General features: G+C 57.6%; 2 protein-coding genes across 2 annotated transcripts; both read left to right on the top strand.

The window, feature by feature from the left end:
• Positions 1 to 641: 641 nt before the first annotated feature.
• On the top strand, positions 642 to 3,512 carry LOC137666633 (carboxypeptidase N subunit 2-like). Its single transcript, XM_068406762.1, has 2 exons — positions 642 to 703; positions 1,655 to 3,512. The coding sequence occupies exons 1-2, from the start codon at positions 692 to 694 to the stop codon at positions 3,296 to 3,298; spliced, it is 1,656 nt and encodes a 551-aa protein (XP_068262863.1). The 5' UTR covers positions 642 to 691; the 3' UTR covers positions 3,299 to 3,512.
• Positions 3,513 to 5,393: 1,881 nt separating this feature from the next.
• On the top strand, positions 5,394 to 10,001 carry LOC137666631 (platelet glycoprotein V-like). Its single transcript, XM_068406760.1, has 2 exons — positions 5,394 to 5,664; positions 7,216 to 10,001. Exons 1-2 carry the CDS (start codon positions 5,591 to 5,593, stop codon positions 9,716 to 9,718), a joined length of 2,577 nt encoding a protein of 858 aa, XP_068262861.1. The 5' UTR covers positions 5,394 to 5,590; the 3' UTR covers positions 9,719 to 10,001.
• Positions 10,002 to 23,989: the final 13,988 nt, after the last annotated feature.

Below are 23,989 nucleotides of genomic sequence, written 5' to 3'. Positions count from 1 at the left end.
CCTGCTCCTGCCCCTGGGGCTGTGTCCATGGCTGCTGCCACCACAGCCTGTTCCAACACAGGCCCTTGCAAGGCAGCCCTTAAGGTGGTGTATGCTGCTACCCCGGCCAGGTCACAAGCTCCCAGGGAGTCCCTCTGGCCATCCCACCACTGGCTGGGTGCACATCACGGGCTGCAAATCACCTGGTGCATCTCAACATGATGGTCCCAGGGTGGTCCCCTCCCCATGGCATTGCTTTGCCTTGCTAAGCTCTGCCTGGTCCCCTCTCCCATGCAAGAGACATTTGCTAGCACCATTTCCCAGACAGACAGATTTAATAAAGTCCAGGAGGTCTCTCGGGGGGCTGCTGGAAGCAAGCGTGCTGACCTTGGAGTGGGACTGGTGCCACCCGTGACAGCAGCTCCCTGACACCGTCCCCAGGCCAGTGGATGTCTGGGGCCAGGACCCTGCTTCCCTGCCAGGATGCTGGCTGGCGGCTGCCTCTGGCCTCACCTCCAGTCCCTCTGGGGCTGGGTTATTTTTTGAAGCACTCCAAGGACACGGGTTGTTGTTGCCGATAAGCAGCGAGGGGCAGCTCCGCCCCAGCAGGAACAGAGCGTCAGCTGGCTTCCCATCCGCCCCAGAAAACATTGTCCATCTAGGCGAGCAGCGTCCCTGCAAACCTGCCACGGGCTCGGTGGCCGTCTCCACAATGCTGCACTTGGTAAGTGGTGGCCACACCGCTTGGGTAGTTTGGGGGCCTGGGATGGGTGGGAGCTGCTGTTGGCTCTGGTGAAAACAAGTGAGATGGTGGAAAGGAAAAGCCAAGCCCAACACTGCTCTTGAGCACAGCATAAGTCCAGGATAGCCCCACCTGTGCGGGTGTCTGCAGGTGCAGCATCCCCCATCATGCGGCAGCACTGGCAATTATCCCAAGTGGGGAGGGACTGGCACTTGGAGGCTGGAGGCCGTTGGAGGCCGTTGCCTCAAGAAGTACCTCCCATGGGCTGGGAACAGGTGCTTGGTCAAGCTGAATATCCCTTGGACAGGTTTGATGCTGCGCTGGTTGCTTGCAGAGAAAGAGGTGCTTGATGGGCAATTAGAAATAGAACCAGTGGAGCCTGCTCCTTTTGTCACTGAGAACAGAGCAGCCCTTCAGCGTTGTCCCCATCACCCTGTGTGTGCAGCACAACCCCGTGCTTCACATGCTCCCCACCCCAGAGCCCAGCTTCAAGCCGGTAGAGACATCCTGTGAGGCCACAGGTTCCCCCAAGACGCCCGCAGGACCGCACGGGTCCCACCTTGGCCGCTGCTCTGTGGGACATGGGGACCTTTGGCTAGGGTGGCACCACCCTGGCTGTCACAGGGCAGCCTGGAGTGGGGCTGGAGTGGGGCTGGGGTGGAGGGGAAGAGCCCTGACCCACCACATGGGCAGGTGGGGAGAGATTTGGGAGACAAGTTCTTCCCGTTCTTGCAAGGGGAGCACTGGGGTGGTGTGGGCAGCTGGGGCTGGAGGGATGCCCCACGGCTGGGGCAGCTGCCCGTGCTGGTGGTGCCCAGGAGGTTGCTCCCGCTGCATTTCTGGCTGCAGAAGCCACTTCCCCAGCAGCCCCTGCATGTGGGTGCAGATTTCTGCCTTGCCAAAGCAGGGGATGAGGCCCGGCTCCTTCTCCAGTGCAGGCTGGTTGTCTACACGCTGCTGGGGCTGGGGTCCCTGCTGGTGGGGGGGCTGCCCCTGCCCTGTCCCCCCAGCTGCCAATGCTACGACACCTCCAAAGTCTTCTGCTCGGAGGAGAGGATGCGGGAGATCCCGGCGGGCCTGCCAGGGAATGCCACCCAGCTCTTCTTCGTGGAGACGGCCCTGAGCAGCGTCCGCAGAGGGGCCCTGGGCTCCAGCACCACCCTCACCAAGCTGGTCTTCCTCAACAACAACATCCAGGAGCTGGAGGCCGGTGCCTTTCAGGGGCTGCCCAGCCTCGCCGAGCTGGGGGTGTCGGGCAACCCCTTGCCGGCAGTCAGCCCGGGGGTGCTGGTGGGGCTGCCCAGCCTCAGCAAGCTCTCCCTGGGTGCCAACGCCATCCGCACCCTGCAGCCGGGGCTCTTCGTGGCTGCCGGCTGCCTGCAGGACCTGAGCTTGCCGGGGAACAAGATTGAGGTGCTGCCCCCCAGCATCTTCCGCCCACTCCGGCGCCTCCAGAGCCTGGACCTCTCGCAGAATGCCCTGGTTGAGCTGCCGGCCGGGCTCCTGGCCCCCCTCACCACCCTCCGCCTCCTCAAACTCAGCGACAACCTGCTGGAGCGGGTGCCCCCCAGCGCCTTCGGGGCGCTGGGCTTGCTGGCTGAGCTCCACCTGGATGGCAACCGGCTGGAGGAGCTGCCAGCCGGCGCCTTCGCCGGGCTGGGGGAGCTGCGGCGGCTGCAGCTGCAGCACAACGTCCTGGGCAGCCTGGCTCCCGACATCTTCGCTGGTCTCCCCAACCTGACCGTCCTCAGCCTGGAGGGCAACTGCCTGGCTACCCTGCCCGCCGCCCTCTTCACTGGCACCCCTCACCTCCTCCACCTGTCGCTGGCTCGCAACCGGCTGGAGAGGCTGCCCCAGGGGCTCTTCGCCAACCTGTCAGCGCTGCAGACCCTGGCGCTCTCGCACAATGCCATGGTCCATCTCTATGCCGGGGTTTTCCAGGGGCTGGCGGGGCTGACAGCGTTGCAGCTGAGCCACAACAACCTCTCCAGCCTGCCTGCCGGGCTGCTGACCGGGCTGCCCCTCCTCACCGCCCTGGCCCTGCACCACAACCGCCTGGCCCGCCTGCCCCCAGGGCTCTTCGATGCCAATGAGGAGCTGGTGCGCGTGGAGCTGGGCGACAACCCTTGGGCCTGTGACTGTCGCCTTGCCTATCTCCTGGGCTGGCTCCAGGGCTTCGCCGAGCCCCTCACCCACGCACAAGCCTCCTGCGCCAGCCCCGACGCTCTCCAGGGCCGGTCCCTGCTGGAGGTCCCCCAGGGGCGGCTGGAGTGCCCAGGAGCGCCTGGCATCCCCCCGGAGGAGGGCTGGGATGGGGAGCCGGGGGAGGATGCTCCGGGGCGGTGCACCTACAGCAACCCCGAGGGCACTGTAAGCATGGCCTGTGATGCCACGAGCTGCCAGCAGCTCAGCCTTCGCCTCCCTCCTTCTCCTCCCGGGCAGGCAGCGGGGCCGGGGCCGGTGTTCCAGGGTGCCTGGGTGCTGCGCTCCCGCTGTGGCACACTGCAGGTCAGGGTCCTCGTCACAGCACCGAGCGGGGATGAGGCCACATCGCCAGGTCTCCCTGCTGTGCCCTAGAGCTTGGGCAGACGCCTACTTCTGCTCTGCTCTTTTGTTGGCAATCTCCGAACCAGCCTGGGATACAGCATCCCGTCTCGCTCCGCTACCCCCACCACAGTCACCAGCCGTCACCAAGCTCTCCGCAAGAGCTGGCCTGGTGGTATTTATTCTCCTAGCTATGCGTTTCCTGTGTATTTCAACTATAATTAAAATATGTATTATTTCTGTGCAACCAGCTCCTATGGCGGAGAGAGGAAACACTCTGTTCGCCCGCCTCTGCCTGTGTGTCTGGGGGAAACGGTGAAGGTCGCTGTGGTGCAATGGGGACGTGGCTGGGGCTGTGCATGGCGTGGCACGGGTGCAGGTGCCTGGCGGTGAGTAGCTGCCACTCTCTGGATGCTCATCTCTGCCCGCTGCAGCTCTCCAGCCCCGCTTCCCTCGGCAGCGCAGAGACCCAGCTGCAGCCTAGCACTAACCCCCAGGGCACGGGTTTGGTGTGGGGTGTCCGAGGCACACGTGGGCGAGTGCTGTCGACTGCCCAGCGAGGGGCACAGGCTGCCTGGCTGCAGGGTGGGCTCCAGCCGGGGGCTGTGCACCTGCAGGTCCCCCTCCTGCCCTGGCAGGACTTGGCCTGCAGCCCTGCAGTCTTCCCCAGAGAGGCTTGGGGACCCTTGGAGATGGGGCGCAAAGTCCCAGCAGCGCTGCCCGCCCAGGGGATGGCAGGTAAGGTGGGTGCTCCCCTTAGAGAGCAAGTGTGTGTGCACGCACGTGTGCGTGGGGGGGGGGGGGGGGGGGGGGGGGGGGGGGCGTGCATGTGTGTGTGCAAGGCTGCAGCGTGCTGCCTGCAGGCAGAGCCCTGCCCCAGGAGGCTGGGGGTTGTGGTGCGATGCGGCTGCACCATCTTGCGGCTGCTGGGACATGGCCTCTCCTGGGCCAGGCAGAGCAGGGAGAGCCCTGCCTGTGCCTGGCCACCCTCCTCTGAGCCAGCCTTCCCAGCCCTGCCCGCAGTGACAGGAGAGCTGGGGTCCGTGCTCAGGGCTGTGCTGGTTTTGCTGCCAGGCTGTGTGTCTCTGCCGTGCATCTCTGCCAGCCCTTTCCCCGCTGCTGCCCAGCTGGGAGCAAAGTGGAGGCTCCACATTGTGTGAGCTCCTGGGAGGCAGGCGGGCGATGCTGCACCCCCAGACATGATCCCACACAGCCACCCTGCCACCTCTCCCGCACCAGGGACTGCCACCGTGCCGCAGCCATGTCCCAGGTGATGCTGATGTGACCACCTCCAAACCTGGACCAGGGATGCTGCGGCTGGCTGCAGCTCCCCAAACACTGGCACAGCTGCCACACTGCAGCCTGGGGAGGCTGCTGTCACTCCTGCTGTGAGCTCTGTCCCCTCGTGCACCCTGGCTCCTGCCACCCTGCAGCCTCTGGAGCAGCCTGGCACCGAACGGGGACCCGGATGCATATGGCACGGACATTGGAAAGGGGTAAGGCTGTTGACAATGTGCAGTAGTCTGAGTGTTTTAAATTTGCCAGGAAAGGTATAATGAAGCCCAGCAAGCAGAAGCTGAGCCTTAATAAGAGCGCATGAAAACTGAAGAAGAAATTTTAAATGCAATTAGTGCAATTATCCATTGGGAAGTGTTGGATGCCTTGTCATTTTAAGTCTTTGCATCAGACAGGGTGTTTCTTCCCACAAGATGCCCTGCACTGACCAGGAGCCCTGGGTGTCATGGCAGGAGGGTCTTTGGCTTGTGCAAGGGCGGAGGGGAGCATGATGCTCAGCCCCAGCCCTACGGCTGGTGAGGTGTGGAGCTGTGGGACTGAACCCAGAGCCCGGCTGTCAGCGTATCTGTCTGGCCACAGCCATTATCCCTGTTATAAGCTTAAACAAATGGCTTCAGAGCAGCACCTTTAGCTGCATAGGCCAATTCCTGAGGAAGGAAACAGCTGGATATTTTTAATAGGAAAAGCTTTAAATAGGAAAGCTCCTTTCTGTTGTGTCAGTGGGGGTGGTGCCTGTGAAGCTAGTGGGTTATGCTGGTGGAGATATGGGACTGCAGAGACCATTGGCTACAAAACAGGCTGGCTTGCAGATCTTCAGATTTGCCTGGATGTGACTAGTCAAGTGGCGGCAGCAGATAACGCCTGGGGAGTACGTGCCCGTGTCCTCTACGAGGGGTTTCTGCCATGGCCTCCCACACCGGGGACACAGCTCCGCTGCCCGCTCCCTTATCTCCCCACGCAGACCTGTGTCCTGACCTCACACGAAACCAAGCCCTGCACCTGGGCGGTGGATAAAGAGCTGGGCAGGTGATGGGACCCCTGTCTGGTGGCCTCGCTTCTCGCACGGCACGGCTTGCTCCGGCAGCGGGACTCATTTGTGACAAGTAAGTGATGCAAAACGCTTTTTTTTGTTCTTCAAAATGTGCTGGGAGGGGCAGCTCTGAGGGTGTTGATCGTTTCCTTGCAGCAAGGAGCAGGAGAGACTGCAGCACCATGAGATGGGGCCATCCCTCCGTGTCCCTGCACTGCTGGAGGGTGGGACAAGCAAGGGACCATACTGAGCTCTGCCGCAGCCAGACGGGGTGAGGGAGGGTTTTAAAAGAACTTTGCAGTTCAAAACTGTTTCTTTCCAGCCCCATGCACGCAGTCCAGCCATTCCCACCTGCGTGTTTAACCCACTGCGCTGTCCCTGCAGCTGAAGTGGAGCAGGCACTTTTGAACCCGTGCCTCTGGCTCCTGCACCCCTGGGGAGAGGGTGGGCAGGGATCAGCAGCTGCTTCTGCCCTGGGGAACCCCATGGGGCAGCTGGCACATACCTCACCTCCCATCAGTTTCTCTTCAAATCTAGTAGCTTTCAGCCTCCTATATTTGCTGACCTCTCAACATTAAAAAAAAAAAACTTTTCATAGCAAATTTACCCTCCCAGCATAAGTTATTTTGCATACTCAGCTTTGATGGACACCCAAGAAGCAACCCACAGCCCTTTCCCCTGCTTCCACCCAGGGCTGTGAATCACAAGCTGGAAACTATGATCCCAGTATGATGCTCACAGACATTAAACCCCAGGTAATGTGTTAGCTGTGTGTTTCCAAATGACTTGATGGAAGTGGTGGGCTTTACGTGGCTACCGGTGGGTGTGCATCAGTGACTTCACTTCCTAACTGCAGGTCAGAGCCCTAAATGTTAGGTATTAAAGAGTTCGTCCATGGACATTTCATAGTCGTTTAAAAAACCTTGCTCTAAAGCTTGGTTGCTGCTCACAAGTTAACCATTTCTATCTGGTAGAGCTGCATAACCAAGGCCAAAGTACGATGCCATTAGCAAGGATCCTGAACAGGAGATGCTTAGAGGCTATGTTTTAAATGACCACCCTGAACTGAGAGAAGCACCAATGAAATAACAAGTCCACCCAGCACAGTGTGGGAATTCAGAGTAAACAAGGTCATCTGGTCTTGGCTGGCTCCTGGGACCCTTTCTGGTCCCTCATTAGCCAGCGCAGGGCTCACTGCTTCTGTTGTTGCATGAATGGGCAGTTGCCCTGCTGAGTAACTGGACCCACTGGGGCAGTGCTAATGGGCGGCAGCACTTTGCCTTCTTCACCCAGACCAATGCTGAGCCTACAGCCCAAACATGGGAGAAGGATGGCCAGAGAACAGACCATCCAACCCTTGCTCCTCCTGGAGCATCTCCCAGTGCCAAGCCATGAGCTGGCTCGCTCTCCCTTCCTCTCCATCCCTCAGTACCAACGGCAGTGAACTCTTGCAAATGCAGCGTACATTGGCTTGTACAGTCTCTCTCTTTCTCATAAAATGAGTTATGATATGTGAATAGAAGAGTCCCGAGAGCTGAACGACAGCATGGTACCACGGTTCACGAGCTGTGGACAGAGATTTTTTTTGTTCTTTATAACTGATTTTTGAAACCTTTTTTTGCAGGACAATGTACCAGCATTTCCTTTTGTTTTTCTTCCTCTCCTTCCATCCCCATAAATGCCAAGATCAAATCCTGGGTGAAGATCCATATGAAATGCCCAAAGACTACCAGGAGGTTTACAGAGGGACAAAAAATGACATCAAAGAGATTCCAAAGACTGCAAAGCCCTTCATTTCCGAGGTGATCTTTATGCAAACCAGCATCACTGCTATAAGGAAAGGTGCCTTCAGGTACATGCCCAACCTGATCAAGATTTTATTTATTGGCAACAAGATCAAGACAGTTGAACCTGGAGCCTTTGATAGTTTGGAGAAGCTGAGATACCTGGAGATATCTGGTGCCTCGTTAGAAGAACTAGCTGTGGGCACTTTCCAAAACCTCCCAAGCTTGCAGAAGCTGGAGCTGAGAGACAGCCACCTCAGATACATCCCCAAAGGCCTGTTTGATGGGCTGGAAAATTTGGGAGAGCTCTCCCTGCACATCCCTTCTCTTCCAGAAGGCATTTTTGATTCCCTTGTCAATCTAACATTTTTGGACCTGGCTAGAAACAGGATCACAACTCTTCCTGGGGATGCCTTTAGCAAACTCCCCCGGCTGCAAGTCCTCCGGCTGTATGAGAATGAGTTGCAGGACCTCCCGGAGGGGCTGTTAGACAGTCAGCTGGGGCTGCTGGAGCTCAGCCTCCAGAGGAACAGGCTCAAGGCACTGCCATCCATGCTCTTGAGGAGCCTCTCTCACCTGGAGAAACTCTTTTTGGACAACAACCTCATTGGCGTTCTCCCACCTCAGGGCTTTTTTGGTTTAAACAAATTGAAGCTGCTGACTCTGGGTTCAAACCACATTATGGAGCTCCCCTGCTGCCTTTTTGACACCATGCCACACCTGCGGGAGCTGGACCTGGGCAGGAACAGTTTGGCCACAATTCCAGACAGCATCTTCGTTAACCTCACGTCTCTTGGCAAACTCATCTTGTCCCACAACCAGCTAGCGGACCTACCAAGAGGAGCCTTCACTGGGCTCAGCAAGCTCTTGGACCTCCAGATGGATACAAACCAGCTCTCTGCTCTGGATGATGAGGTCTTTGCTTTGCTCTCAAATCTGAAAACCCTCAACCTTCAGAAAAACCAGCTGGAGAGTGTCTCCCAAGGGCTCCTGGACCCCCTGAAGAAGCTCAGCTCAGTCTATCTCAGTGGGAACCCGTGGAGATGTGACTGCAACCTCTGCTACCTGCACAGCTGGATCCTGGGCAACAGTGAGAAAGTCAAATTGTCCACCCAAGTGTCATGCAAGAGTCCATCCCACCTGGCAGGACAAGCAGTGACATCACTGAGGGAAGACCACTTAATTTGCCCAGCTACTCTGCCTCTTTCAGCTTCTTTTACCCCATCTCTGCCATTCACCTCCACATCACCACAAGGAATGTCAACCTTGCTGTCATCTGGAACCTTGCCCACTGCAGCGCCAACCACATTGTCATTGACAGCATTTCCCATCATGGCACTACCAACTATGCTGTCACCTGTGGCCACCTCTGCCATGTTGCCAACCATGCCAGCGGAGGCCTTCTTCACTGCTCCATCACCAACTATGCCATCTAAGGCCTTCATAATCACCCCATCACCAACTGTGCTGCCCAAGACCTCCATCAACACACCATCATCAACTTATGTGCCTAAGACCTCCATCACTACCCCACCACCAATTGTGCTGCCTGAGACTTCCATCACCACCTCATCACCAACTGTACTGCCCCAGACCTCCATCAACACCCCATCACCAACTGTACTGCCCGAGACCTCCATCAACACACCATCGCCAGCTGTGCTGCCCCAGACCTCCATCAACACCCCATCACCAACTGTGCTGCCCAAGGCTTCTGTCAGCACCCCATCACCAACTGTGCTGCCCAAGAACTCCATCAACACACCATCACCAACTGTGCTGCCAAAGGCCTCCATTGCCACCCCATCACCAACTGTGCTGCCCAAGGCTTCTATCAGCACCCCATCACCAACTGTGCTGCCCAAGAACTCCATCAACACACCATCACCAACTGTGCTGCCAAAGGCCTCCATTGCCACCCCCATCATCAACCGTGCTGCCCAAGGCTTCCATCACCACCCCATTGACAGCTGTGCTACAGGAGGCCTTCAGCCTGTGTCCAATTCCAGCCATCATAAGCCTACAGCCTCCTGGGGCCTCCAGCCCAGAGCCTGCACTGTCCACTCGAGCTTCTGCCACCACATCAGTGCCAACCAGCCCACTGGCAGCTACCACCAGACAAGTGCCTCCTGCTCTTCTGGTGCCCACAGAGAGGCCAGCCACCATGCCATGGGAGACACCCAGTATGTCGCTTGTTTCAGGCCACCCCCCGGCACTCTGGCCACCCCCCAGGGCTGCTGTGCCAGCCATGGTCCCGCTGGCCTCACACTCCCCGTCCCACCATGCTTCTGCACCAGGCAGGGAGCGGTACTGTGCCACTGTGTTGGGCTTGTCCACGGTTGACACCCAGCCTGCTCCCACTGCCCCCCAACACGCTCCCACCCCTGTAGGCACCATCCTGCTCCTGACGCCTCCTGTCCCCCCACCGCCAGGCCATACGAGCCCCTGGCCAGCCTCCCCAGCCCTGGCCCCCAGTGGCCGTCACGCCTGGGTCTTCACCCTGCGGTCCAACCCATGGCACTGCCGGGTGTCCCTGGCCCTGGGCCTGGCCGCACTGGTGCTGCAGGCAGGCTGTGTGCTGCTATGGGGGATGCTTGCCCTTCTCTTTCACCGAGCCACCCGCCACTGGGGCTACCTCATGCCACCTGTGAGGCTGCTGAACCTCCGAGCCCTGGCTGCACCGGGGACCCCCGAGGAAGCCCAGGCATCGCTTTGAGCTTCACTGCCCCTGCATGACCTGGGCAATGCCCGTCACCCTGCTTTGGGGCCTGGAGCCGTGCTGATGATGGGGTGCACGTGTCATGGGGTGCAGTCCCCCAGGGGCGGGTGTCCCAGCACCCAGGCTGTTTTGGGGAGCCTCCCAGCTGGCCCTTGGAGATGCTGTGAGCCTGGGGAGCCTGTGCACGGTGTCATCGCCTGACGGGCCCTTCTGCCAAGTGACACTAGATGGCATCCCGACACAGGCAGTGGCTGCCACCGGTGTCCCTGGAGGCACCGAAGTGCCTGAGACCCCGGACCCGGCCAGCTGGGGACCCCGCTGGGCCCCGGGCACAGCCCGCGCCTGCTGGCAGGGCTTCAGGCTGGGGGCTCCTGCCCATCTCCTCCCCGTCCCTGGCTGGCACCTGCAGCGTGTGAGGGGAAGGACATCCCGAGGGTCCCTGCCCCGTGCCCGGCTTATTCCCCACACCGCGTTACGGGGTGGGTCAGTGCTGGTACGTCCATCCTAACACCCTGACCTCTTCCCCTCTCTTTCTCTGTTTCCTCCTCACGGATATTAAAGCCTCCCCTGCCTCTCTGCCCTGCACTGAAGGGCTGGTGACAGCAGTGTTTTCATGCCAGGGCTTTCCTCACTGTGACCTGCCGCGGGGGATTCCTGTTGCTTGCTGGAGCGTGGGGTCCCCAGCCAGTGCTGGCCATCAGGGACCGGTGTAGGGCCAGGGTGGCACACCCTCCTGCAGCAGCAGCAGAGTGAGAAAACAGAGATGCTTTTCTTCCCCCTCTTAAATCTGGTGTCCCCAAAACCTTTTTGAAATGCTGCCTGATCTGGCCTCTCCAGAAGGGCAGTGTCTGAGCACGGCCGGCCACGGGGTTCTCATGCCATAACTGCACCTGGTGCTGGGCCCTGACTGTGGGCTGGGCACCAGCTCTTCCGAGGCTCGGGAGGAAGGGGATAACTCTGCAGGGTAACTGAAGGGTTGAGGTGTGCCGCCACCTCTGCAGTCATGGGCTGCTGCCAGGGCCAGGACAGTGCCAAGCTTAACCAAAAGCGGCTGTTTCTGTGGGTTTTCTGGAGGGGCTGAAACTTCACTAGAAAGCTTTAGCCCAGGAGATTTCTGAGCCAATGAACACAGGGGTTTTTCCTTGGTCTGGGTCTCTGGGCACCTGACTTTGCTCTAGGCTCCAAGCAGCACTGACTTTGTGCTGTGCCAGGTGAGCTGCTCCCCAGTTTTATCACCCTGCTTACTACAGGGTTGCAGGTGTCTGTCTTCAACTCCATGCCTTTACCTCCGGCACATGCTCCGTTCTGCCTTGCCTTTGGGTGCCCTTCCCCAGGTGTGGGGTGTATGGGCTGCCTGGCTTTGGGGAGATCTCAGGGGGGGAAAAAACCCTGAAAATTGATAGTCTGGGCATGGGCTGGGCAAAGAGCTGTGGGGAAGCAGCTCAGAAACCTCCTGGTCAGGGAGCCCCGAGTGCCTCAACTCCCCTGTCTGGTGCAAGGCCAAGAGAGGGGGAAAGGGGCTTCGCATTAGGGCAGTATGTGCCTGCAGCTATGCATTAGGGACCTGGATATATGTCTTTGCTAAGAGCCTGTGCAGTGTTACAGGCCCTTCGACTGCTCCTTGAAGTCCTGCTGATGGCTGTGAAATACGGGAGGTGAGCGTGGGGCAGCACATCTGGGTGGGATGGAGCGAGCAGCTCCGGGGCTGGGGCTGGCATGGCGGGTAATGAGACGCAGATGAGGGGACGGGGTGTTTTTCCTGGCAGTCCAGATGGGCTTGACTAAAGACTTGATTTAGAGGGTTTGAAAGCGGGGCCTGGCTGCTGGGGAACAGACCCCCGGGCACTTCCCGAGGCAGCGAGGGGGGGTCCCCACTAGCTTTTCAGATATTTAATGGCCCAGCGCAGTCTAAACAGGGAAGTACTTCGGGGTGAGATTAGCACAACATAATCACATCTTAAAAGGTCTTTGGAGGCACAAGGCACGTCTGCTCTCATATTAATTACTTGTTATTAATAAAGCTGGGGTCAGGCTAGAGGTGTTCACTCCAGAGCGTGCTGATTCCCTCTTTGCAGAGCCGCGGTATATCCAAAAGCAGCACAAAGCCCCCGGCCTCCACCTGCACCCGTACTGCTCCGGAAACCAAATGGCCAACATTCCTACAGCCGCCTTTAAAACTAATTTGCCTGATAATACCCTGAAAGGACCACGTCTTTCTAAGTGCTCTGCACACCTCCAAGTGCTGTAAAATAATAATAGCCAGGGTGTTCTCAGCACGGGAATTTCCTGCTATGATTGATTTCTAATTTGCAACGAACACACAGCCGCCCGTGTTCCTGGGGCCAGGCTGGTGCAGCTGGCTCGGAGCAGGAGTCGGCTCCCTCCATCACGGCGGGGCCGATCCCCAGAGGGCTATGGCTGTGCTGGGAGGATTTAGCAGCCATTCCCGTTTGCCCTCTCTTGCTCTGGTGTCTCCCGGGATGGAAGGGGCTGAGAGGTGGGTGGGATGCAGGGTGTCCTGGGGATGATGTGCCTGGGCAGCCTGGGCGGGGAACACGCTTGGGCTTCCTGATCGCTGAGCAAGAGCAGCCGGAGAGCACGTGGGGATGGGGCAGGGCATGGGGGATCCGCACCAGGGAGACGCAACCAGGTTTGCTGCTTTGGGGCTGCACCTCGCGGTGATGGCAAGCAGAGGCCTTCCTCCCAGCGAGGAGGTACGTGGCCAGGGCAGGTGCCCAGGGAATGCACAGCCCCCAGCACACCCTCTCCGCTCCACTGCGGACAGCCCAGCAGCCCTTTGCAGGACAGCCATTGCACTGACTAGAACTTGATGATTTTTTTAATCCGTGAATTTCTCTGGTTTCTCTGAACTCAGGTAAGATTTTAGCATCTGCAGCACCCTGTGGTGAGGAGTGCCCAGGATTGCCCACGTACTGAATGGAGGCAGCACCTCCCTTTGCTCTCCCCCTGCTCGTTGCTCCTTGCACAGGATGCCCCTGGTTCTTGCGTTGGAAAAAAAAAGGTGAGCAACCCTGCGTGGTGTCTCCAGGCTGCTTGTGACTCTGTAAACCTCTTCCCAGCTGCTGTGACTGCCTGAGGTCCTCATAGTTAGCCTCAGGTGGCAACCAGTTAGAAGCACAGAGAGGACTCCATGTGTGCATGTCCTTGAGCGGCGCTGGGACTGGGTGGTCTCCAGCACGGACTGGGAGTCCCACAGCTGCTGCTGGTTCTCTTCCTGCCCCATGCAGGTGAGACGTGATTCCCACAGCCCTGCCACACGTGCTGCAGTACCGACCTGTAACCCCTCTGCCCCTTAGCCCCCCCAGGAGCCCCTTGCACTGCGGGTGCTGTGGCCTGTCCCTGCCACCTGCCTGTGGTCCCCTTCCTGCCCCGGGGCACCCCACGGCAGGAAGGGGGCTCGCAAGCGAAAGCCCTTTCTTGTGGCTGGCGGGAAGGGGGGCAGCGAACACCTGCATGGGGGGATTTGCACAATGACCCCGGTGCGGAGCAAACCTGGGCCTCCGGCAGGCAAGTCCCACTGCTGGCTTGCTGCTGGGAACCTGCCCCAGTGCACGGCCGCACTGCTGCTGCCTCCTCCCTGGGCGCCCGCCTAGTGTGCCAGCCCCAGATACGGGCCATAGCTGTGCCCAGGAGTGCGTCTCGCTGGCTGCTGGTGCGGTTTGAGCCCCCATGTCTCTCACAATCACCTGCCCCGGCAGGGTTGGGGGCTGGGGGCCGGCTGCTCCGTGTGCTGCGGGCAGGGAGAGAAGGGGCTGGTTTGGCACTGGGTCCTGTAGGAGCAGGGAGGTGTTGGCAGTGCCGCCTGGAGAGGTGGGACGGGTGACATGGGACTTGCAGGGCAAGGAGCTGGGGAAGCTCCTGGAAGAGGCAGCTGTGGCTGCCGGGGTCAGCCTAAGGACCATCAGGGCAGGCATGTCTGGCGCCCATCCATCCCCTATGGCGCTCAGCAGAGGTGACTGTGGGCTGGTAGCCATTGCTTGGTGCTGCTGCTGTGCCCCCTCGATGTTGCTGATGGTTTTGAACACCAGCACCACTCCTCTGTGTGTCATCTGGACGGTCTTTCTCTTCCTCCCCATCCTTCACCCACAACATCCCTCCCCGCGCCCACTCACCGCACCCGCCCAGCCGCGTCAGGCTGCTCCTTACGGAGAAGCTCTGTGAGATGCACAAGGCAGGAGATGAACTGGGACATTCATTCATCTGCTTTGGCCTTGGCATCTCCCAACCCTCTGGCAAAAGGGCTGCAGCAGCGAGAGGACACCCAGGTATGGGGGAACGGGGCTCAAGAGGGTGCAGGTTTGGCACCCCCAGAGTTCCCATCCTTGGTCCATCTGCTTCACACCTTGTGCTGCCCATACCTTTATCCAGGATTTGGGCAGGGCACGAGAGCAAGGGCAAGGAAAACCAGCCGGCGCATCCTCCCTTGGGCAGCAGGAGAGCCTGGAGGGGCGGAAATCGCCTGTTTGTTTAAGGTGCAAACAAGAGCTGTTAATCTGCTGCCTGTTTGTATTTCTTTAGAGCCCCCCGAGTGCGGGGGGAGCGGAGATGGGGGTCTCCCCTTTGTGCGGGGCCAGGGTCAGGCTATTTGAAGTGGAGGTGAGAAAACACAGAGGGGCAGCTGGAACCTGCTTTGGGAGGGAAAGATTTTTTTCGGCTATTTATGATAATTAGTGGGAAACGTTCCTCAAGCGTTTCAGATGATTCTGTAATGAAGTTGGGCCGAGTGTTCCTGCTTTGTTCCCCTGGAACCATTAAAAATCTGCCTTCTTTGGCTGCCTTAAAGCAATGCTGAAAAGGCACAATGGCATAAAAGTGGCTCTGGGCAGGACGGCACGCCTCCTGCCCCGCCAGATAGAGCTCTTCAGAGCCCAGATTTTCTGGGTTATAAACCTCAGCACTCGCAATGTTCATGCGAAGGCTGCTGTGGATCCCGTGCCCGGCAATCCTTCACATCCCTGATGCCGGTCGGTGTGGCCGAGTGCCGGCCGGCCAGCACCACCGAGCTCATGACATGCTCGGAGGGGACCACGGCCGACACACGCACCCCGGAGTGAGAAAGGGCAGGCACAGCAAGGGATGCCATCACCCCGCTTTTATAGAAAAGCTGCTTTCGGCCCATGGTTGTGCTGGGAGTTTGCTGGGATTAAATGCGGTGCCAGGAGGGGAGCGATGCCTGTGCAGGGGGAAGTGGGGAGTCCAGCCCCAAGGAAAGTGCTTCTGAGTCAGATCCTGCCCTGCCAGCTGGGGCCAGGTAGTCCCCCGGGCACCAGCGCACAGCAAGGCGCCTGAAAAAGGGTGGATCACTAGCAGGCTGCAAGAGCTGGCTCATTCTCCTCTTGCTTTTAACAGTGGAAGGCTTCTCTGGTGTAAGTGATGATGGAAAGAAAATCCACCTGCCTGATCTCACGCATCTGTCAGCGCTGTTTCCCCAAGGACGATGTGTAAAGCTAATAGGAGCTCTCCTGCTAACGCCGTGATAAAAAGGGAAAATGGCAGGAGCTTTTAGAGTACTTGTAGGGACTGAATGTGATGGTTTTCAGTGTCCTCATCAATATTCCCATCCGGACCCCGGCCGGTGAGCTCAGAGTCCCAGGCTGCGACACAGGGCTGCAGCTGGCAGGGGGGAGCTACTCCCCTCCTGCTCTGCCTTCGGCTGGGCCAGGGTGGCTGGGGAGCGCTTGGGCACCCGGCAGCAGCACAAACCTGTGGTGCTGTGAAGGTGGGAGGGTGCTGTGCCTGCCGGCCAGGCACCTTCCTTCCCAGCCACAACCGCCGTTATTTAGGTGGCGAGAGCTAACTGGGATCATGTCACCCGTAATGCCAACCCTCTGCCCCATGGATGGAGCTGGTGTGCACCTCTAAGGCATTAAATCATCAGGCTGGGGAGGAGAGGTTAAGGGCTGGGAGCACAGCTCTCCAGGAGCTGCCCCATCTCTCCACCTTGCCTGCTCAGCTGTAATCAAGCGATCATATCAGCCCCCTCACTCCTTTCAATGGGGAATAATTTGCAGACAAATTCCTGCCAGCGGGACGCTGGAGCTCTCCTGGGTGGTGGGATAAAGACACCTGTCACCTCTGCCCGGCCCGCTGCCGGCTTGTGCTGGGAGCACGGCTGGGGAGCCCTGTGGTCGCTGCAGGGCTGGTGACCCCGGGCGGTGTGGGAATGGGCCGGGAGGGCTCCCGGGACGAGCAGGAGGGCTTTCCTTTTCCCCAAGATAATGCATGGCCCGCAGCGGTGGGGTGAAACAATGAGCCCAGCTGTGAATAGGCTGGAGTCCTTACCTCTGGTTTCTGTTACAGCAGGTCCTGAAGCACCACTTGAATTATGATGCATTTGCCAGTCCCCATGTCTGTCCCAGTAATCTTTTTTTTTGGGAAAAAATGTCTAGATACACAGTAAATATTCTCTGGGAGCTGGGGTAGAGGTGTTTGGACACCTGCTGCCCTGGTGCTGGGATGGAGTATTTGGCTGGTGTACGTCTGCAGGCAAGAGTGATGGGACCTGGGCGAAGTGTGGTGCGTTTGGTCTCGGAGATGGATGTATCAGTGCAGGGTGCTGCCTGCATCATGCTTTAAGCCTCCACACCGAGCCAAATTGCTCTCTTTGCAAACTTTGCCATGGGAAACCATCTAACTCGATGTGTAAAGGCCTTGAAATTGAGCCTTGTGGACCATGGCAAGCCTGTGGCTTCCCGAGTGCATGCAGAGGGTGGACACTGGCAGCCTGCGACAGCTCTGGCCAAGACGCAGTGTGTCTGATGGACCAGGCAGCGCTGCTACCACCCGCATCCCTGCTGGCACACCTCCACCCCTTCACTCTGCTCCCCCTCCAGGTCTGGCAATTGCTTTCCAACACATTATTTCCATAAGATCTCCGCAGCGGCCAGAGACAAAATCTCAGGTATGGAGCGGCAGTGTGCTCCTGACCTTTCCCACCGCCGGACAAACGGACCTGGCAGCACGAGGCAGGAGCACAAAGGGGCTGCGCTGGCCAGAACGCTGACCCCGCCGTGCTACAGCTACCTGCTGCTCCAACACAATGGCCCCGCAGCCCTGTCCGGCCTGCCGGGGCGATGAAAAAGGGTCCGAGATAATAATGAGCCTGACTACCACTGCTCTCTTCAGAGAACAGAGTCAACTCCTTGGGAAGAAAGAAAAAAAAAGGATGAAAAAAAAAGAAAGAAAAACCCCTCTTGGATAATAAAGAAGTAACAAATGAAGACTGAAAGCCTATAGAAGGCGTCTTAACCCAGCGAAGAAAAAAAATGTCAACATCTGTGGAGCTGTCTGCAAAACCAGACCAAACTCCTAATGAATACCCTCTAGAAAAGGCATTCACTCGAGGAAAGGCAAAAGGCTACATTTTTCTATGGAGGTATAAAGATTTTGATGAATCTGCCCTTTCCCTTTCCAGTGCAGTTGAACCAAGCGCTAATGTTCATCTTCAGCTGTATTAAAGGGTGTGGAGGGGGGGCAGAGGGGGGAAGAGTCTTGATCTGAAAGCTTATGAGGAGGGTGGATTTAGGGAGCCTGGATAGATGTCTGAGCACTAAGGCAAGGAAGAAAAGCAACAGGCATTAGAGAAAATATTGTTTAACAAGAGTTTCTTTAGTCAGCCCATTTGAACAGAAATTGGTGCACCATAAACGTAATCCTCTTAGTGCTGACTTAAACGTGTTTGTACAAAACAGGGAAATATAATATGAATGTAATAGTCACATTTGCTAAAATGCTTAATAAAAAGACTAAAGTCCTTTATTTTGATCTTCAGCGCCGGTGTGGGCTTGGGGCACAGCAGATGTTTTCTCAGAAGACTGTTTGAAAAAAAAAAGAAAGAAATTCAGAATATGGCTGTGTCCTGGCTGGCTGCGCCGCGCGGCACTGCAGCATCTTCACCGGGCTCGTCGCTGGCAAAGCCAGCCCTCACCTAACGCGGCCCCGGGCTCTCCAGCGTGCAAGGAGAGATGCTGTGGGTTTGAACTTACAAACACTTGAGGAGGAGCGGTTAGTAAACAAGGCGTGTTTCAGGTGGGAAGGCACAGGCAATTTTCTTTACGGTCCCCAGAGGCTTTGCTTGGGGGAACAGTGCTGAGGAACAGTCCCCAGCTGGAAAGGCTGCAGCTCCTCCCGAGCTGGGCAGAGTGTAAGTCCTGGGCTGTCAGATTCAGACCCAGCCAGAGCTGTTGTGGAGGGACCATAACAGCCATCCCTGGGTCCTTCCTACCTTGTGCTATGGACACAGCAGGCAAACCGATGGGTAGAGCTGCTGTATTCACCATCCTGACATCTGTGCTAATCTCAGATGAATTTTAAAGACAGTTATGAGAGAAATTTTGCAGCTGTTTTTTTTGGTTGGTTTTGTTTTTTGTTTGTTTGTTTATTTTCACAAATTCGAATGGAAGTGATGCAATTCAAGCTGGAAATTTTAGTGTTCCTGTTGCACAGCCACTGTTTTAACTCTAAGCAAAGCTCACTGAACAAAATGAATACAGGTGCCCTTCACCTACAGTCGATGCAGCATCCATGCTGCTCAGAGGGTCCTTCTCTGGGAGGTTGCTACCCTAAGTGCAGCCTCAGAAGTGATTCAGTTGGGGGAATTTATGTTGGATGTCTCCTACTAAGGCTGTCTGTTGGGACTGCAGTGGGAAACGCTTCTCAGAGCTCCCTGGATGTTTTCTAGCAGTGTAAGCTGGTCCACTGAAGTCAAAGGGTTGGATGTAACAGGTTCATTTCTACAGAATAAAGATGGAAAATGCTACATTGAAATGGCATGTTTGATTTTGACTTAACTTTCTAAACTTTTAATTAGTCTTGATACTGTACAGCCATACTGGCTAATATTACATACGTTAGATGTTTGGTTTGGGCACTGTTGGTACTTCACATTGTGAAATGCCAGCAGAACAAGCAGAAGATACGGTGATGAAATCTGTTCTCTTTTCTAGATCTAATAGTCAAATGTTGCTATTCCACAGTAAATTTACCTTTCAGACCTTTTTTCTGATCTGGCACAAAGAGCAGTGCCACAGTATTGGGCAGCTCACATGGTGGGCCAGAAAAGGGCATTTCCATGATTGTCCTTGAGCCAGAACAACCCAGGGAGCCTGGCAGGCATGCTGTGCTCCTCATGGCTCTTGCATGGCACCAGGGAGCTGTAGGTAGGACTAAAATAATGTGTTTTCATCTGTGTTTCTCAAACAGATGACATCTTGACCTGAGAAGCCGTGGTTCCCCCTTGGGACAGCCCGGGTGGGTGCTGGTGGTTGGTGCTCGGTGGCTCACAGGGCTTAGGTCAAAGCTCGAGTCAAAGCTTGAGTCAAGGCTTGGGGCGAAGCCAGGGTTTGTGCTGCAGGTTTGGGTGCCTGGTCGTGCCGGGGGCCCCTACAATGCTACCTTCCCTGAGATGGAGGGGTGGCATGGGACAGGGCTGCTTGCTTTCTGCCGCAGCAAATGTCAGTGCAAACTAGGTAAAACTTGCTTCCTGAAGAAAATTTCCACTCTAATAGGAAAAGAAATGCCTTGGTGGTTTTGGCAGCACTTCAGATGTTTTCTGGTATGGCCCACAATGTGTGCAGTGAACGCAAGGCATTTTCTGTGGAGAGCAGATATTTTCCACAATAACAACATTTTTTGTTAAAAAAAAAATCATCTGGTCTCCCAATTAAGAAGAAAGGAAAAAAAGCTTCGAAAGCAAATATTTTCTGACTGCCAGGGTCCTCTGCTTGGGCGCTGCAGCTCTGGGTGGGGATGGAGCAGCCCCTGCACCTGCAGAGGAGTGAAGGGGTGCCCAGGGGGGTGAGCTGGGCTGGTACGATGCCTGGCTTCTGTTAGCAGATACGTGCAGTCACGTTGATGCCATGTAGTTCAGATCCCTGGCATCACCCACCTCCTCTCTGTCACTTGTCACTGGTGACAGGTCCTGTGTTTCCTACTAGGCACCTGCTCGGGAAGGTCTGCTGGGGCCACTGAGGCAGATGGCAGCTCTGGGGAGAAACCTAAAGGCAGCTGGAGCCCGGCTGGTGGGGATGTGCCTGTAAAACAGTCCATCTATGTCTGTGCAGCTGGATGGTGATGGCTGATAAGCTCTGGTGCTGGTCTTAGATAATTGGTCATGGTTTGGGTGTGAAACAGTGAAAAAAGACTTTAAACAGCCAACTTGCTGTCTGCAGAGAATGGTGAGTTTTTGGTAGTGAGAAGAAAGCAAATGGGTTCATTATTTGTGTCTGCCATCACTATTTTTGGAGGCTGCTTCCCCAGCTCAGGGAAAATGACACATGGGAGAATTTTCTGCGGGGCAGGGAAGCTCTCGGTGCTCGGGGCCGCTCGCTCGGGCAGCAGTGCCCTTGTCCTGCGCCGGGAGGCAAACCCAATGGGTCACATCTTCCCGGGTGCCCCAGGAGGCAGCGCAAGTGCTGGGGCAAGGCAGAGCAAAGGGCATCAGATCCGAGCCAAGGAGCTGACAGATACTTGCTGTCTCCCTGTCACCCCTCGCATCCCAGGTCTGAACTCCCCAGACAGCAGGCAGGGTGTGCAGCCCTGTGCTGGGGAGCAGGGCGGCTGAGCACTGTCGAGCCAGGGCTGGGGCAGATAAATGCAAAGGGCTGAAAGGCACAACAGCCCTGGGGGTTGCAGTAGCATCTCCCTGGTACCTCCTCCTGCTTTCTCACACGCCTGCTTTGTTTCTCTCTCCTAATAGTGACAGCAGAGCCTCCAAACCCTGCTATGTTTCCTCCCAGCACACCTGGTTCCCGAGCCTCGTGTGTGAAAGGCACATTTCTGCACCAGCAACATCGTTACTGTAAGGGGAACAACGCAGTTTACAACCCCATAAACCCCACGTCCTTCTGTGCAGGCTCCTCTTACGTGATGCTAATGCTTCCAAGCTGTGCAACGCTGCGGGACAGCCCCGGTAACCAACGCCCCAGCAAACAGCTCGTGTTTTACATTGCTCTGTGGCTGCAGCCTTTGCTAATTAATCCCAGGGATGAGCCTTCTGCCATCGGCAGCCTGGTGGCTGCTGGGCGCCCGTGCCCGCCGTGGCTCCTGCTCCCGGCTCCGCGGTAGAGCACGAGGCTCTCTCCCACCTGCGATGGGTGCCCCCCACCACAGCCCACCCTTGGTCCCCACTTTTGGCCGCAGCTCGGGGCTGTTTATAGCCCAGTGCAGGCCGTGGCTCGGTGGGATGCCCGGGCGCCGGGGGAAGCGCGGCATTGTCTCGCAGCGGCGTTGTGATCACACACTGCAGCTAACGTGATTTACATCCCATATTCGACCTCTGGCGACTTCAAAGCTTGGGGGAGAGGGGGATTAAGCAGAGGGGCTGGGGCTGGGGGGAGCGGGGGGGGGGCGGCTCACCTTTGAGCTCCCATCGTCCCCTCCCCGCTGGACCTGGGATAATCATCTCCCTTTGTGCTGCCAGGGAAAGCCAGGGTGCAAACACAGGGACCTTGTCAATATTGGTTTTTGAGAAGACTTTTTTCTATCCTCCCATGTCTGGAGTTTTTGTACCCAAATCCCCCTGGGGCTGCCCAACCTTCCCCTGGGAAATCGGGATCCCGGGGGTCCCTGCTAACACCAGCCATTGATTGAAATTTCACACCCACCTGTTTGCACACAAGATTTAATTTGGTTGATTCTTCATGCCCTTTTCCTGCTTAATCATCAACCTATTGGCCTTAATATTAAAAGGGGCTAAGGGTGAGGGAGAGAGAGACTACGTTTCTGTAAGGGAACAAAAGCTTCCAGAGAATAAAGTAGGCACAGCTAGCGCTGAGCTAATGAGTCCCCGCGCACGCAGGAGCAGAAACCCCTGTGCGCTGCCCGTGGCTGGTGCAGCACTCCTCTCCCGTGCAAACAGGGCACGTTTCACTGCCTGTGCCTTTCCTCCCTGCCCTTTACAGGACCCACAAGTTTAAGGCTAGAAGGGATGGGAGACCACCCAGGCTGAGCTCGGACATGTACCAGCCCGCAGTGTTTTGCTTTTCTCCTGCACTTGTGCAGGGTGAAAATCCTTGCTGAAACGCCTGGTGTTTGATGGAAGATGCTGGGACGCAGGAAACCTTGCTCCAGTGATGCAGCAGCAGCGGGCAGAGGTCAGGAGCATCCCGCGCATCTGCACGGCAAGCACTGGCCCTGCCGTGCCCCGGCAGTGCGGTGTGGCTCTTACACACACATCAGAGCAGCATCCGTGCGGCAGCGTGACGCCAAGCCCAGTCCGGCACCGCAGCCCGCACTCAGGGGTGATGCTGAGCCCTGCCATGCTCTGGTGACCTGGCCAGCGTGCCCTGAGAGCAGCCCGCAGGAGCAGCACTGGGGTGTGCATCTGCCAGCGTGCCATGCCCAGGCAGCCTCCCCACTCTCCGGGGCTCTGGCCGCTCTCACGCTCGCTCTGCCTCTGCGCACAGGCAGGGAAGGGGCGGGAGAAAAGGCTTTCAGTGTCTACCGAGGTCAAGGGGGGTGAAACATAAGCCTTTAACCAGCCCAGTGGAAGGGAGGCTGGGACTGTCCATCCCTGCTGTGTGGCTGGCAGAAGGCACAGTAACCCGTAGGGCAGGGCCTTGCGCTAATTCACCCTCAGCCCCCCAACGCACCGTGCAGTGCCGGCACCGTGGGGGCAGCAGGAGGGGCCGGGTGTGCCGGTAAAGGCAGGGCACAGCCCGCACAGCCCCGCGTGTGAATCGTGCACACCCACCAGGACCCATGTGTGGCTGCTGGTTGCCGGGGACATGTGTCCAGCCCAGGGGTGAGACCCCGAGCAGCAGCCTTGGCTGTGGGGGTACCCCCAGACCCCCAGCCCAGACCCCAGCCACCTTCCCTGCATCACCCCGTTTCACAAGGTAGTTTTTGGTGGTTTCTGCACTTGCAGATGTGATCTGTCTGCTGGAAAACGAAGAAGGAAAAGGAACTCTGTTTTTTTTCCCTGCTCCGCCTTAGCTGACGTGAAACCCAAGCCGTGTGGGAGCCGTCGAGCGTGTGTGGCTGTGCTCATACGTGTGTGCGGCGAGTGCCCGCGTCCTGCGCCCGGCCGGGGCCGTGCTGGGGGGGCAGGCGGGTGCGGGTGCATGTGCGCCTTTCCCCAGGGGGGCTGTTTTGGTGTGCAGAGTGCGGTCGTGTTTATTTAATATCTGACGTCCCTTCTGTCTTCAGCGCTGACATTAATTGCCAGACAATGAGCAATGGAGCCCAGATGTTCCCCGGCGGTGGCCTCCCTTCCCTCGCCAGCGCTACGCGGGTGATAAAAAATCCAAGGGGGAGCCGTGTTTGGGCGGCTCTTGCTGCGGGGCCGTTTGCAGGAGCACACGGGGGGGTTGCAGGTGAGCTTCCCAGCTGGGGCTGCCCACGCACAGGCAGCTCCTGCCCCAGCGCCGGGAGCTGGGCACGGGCAGCACGGGCTGCAGGGAGCAGGGGCTGTGCAAAGGCTGGAGCTGAAACCCCCCAGCAGCCGGGCTGATCTCCAGGACCTCCCCAAGTGCCTCCCTGCCCGGACTGCAGCTTAAAGGCTTTTGCAGGCAGTGCCCGGCCACTGCGCTGCTGGCGTGCTTGCTTGCCAGCCTGAGATTAACACGGAGCCTGTCATTTCATAAATACCCTTACTTGTGAAACATGAGGCTGTTTTACAGCAGACATGGCCTTATCGGAGAGCCACAGTGCCGCGGGGCCACCACGCATCCAGCCAAGCACCCGGGCTGTGGCTCTGCGGCTGCGCGGGGGCTCTGGGTGCCCCTGGGATTTGTCTCTCAGACATGGGGCAGGATCGGGGAAATACTGCTGAAGAGTTTGCAAGGGCTGAAATGGCTGGGCTGGAAAGAGGAAGGCAGCGTCCCCTCTCTGTCCTCTGCTGTTGGTAGGAGATGCCGTCGAGAAAGATGCATGGG

This window comes from Nyctibius grandis, chromosome 8, assembly GCF_013368605.1.
Source record: "Nyctibius grandis isolate bNycGra1 chromosome 8, bNycGra1.pri, whole genome shotgun sequence".
Lineage (NCBI taxonomy): Eukaryota > Metazoa > Chordata > Aves > Nyctibiiformes > Nyctibiidae > Nyctibius > Nyctibius grandis.
The sequence above is the reverse complement of the archived record's forward strand: the minus strand, read 5'-3'. Positions and strand labels throughout refer to the sequence as shown.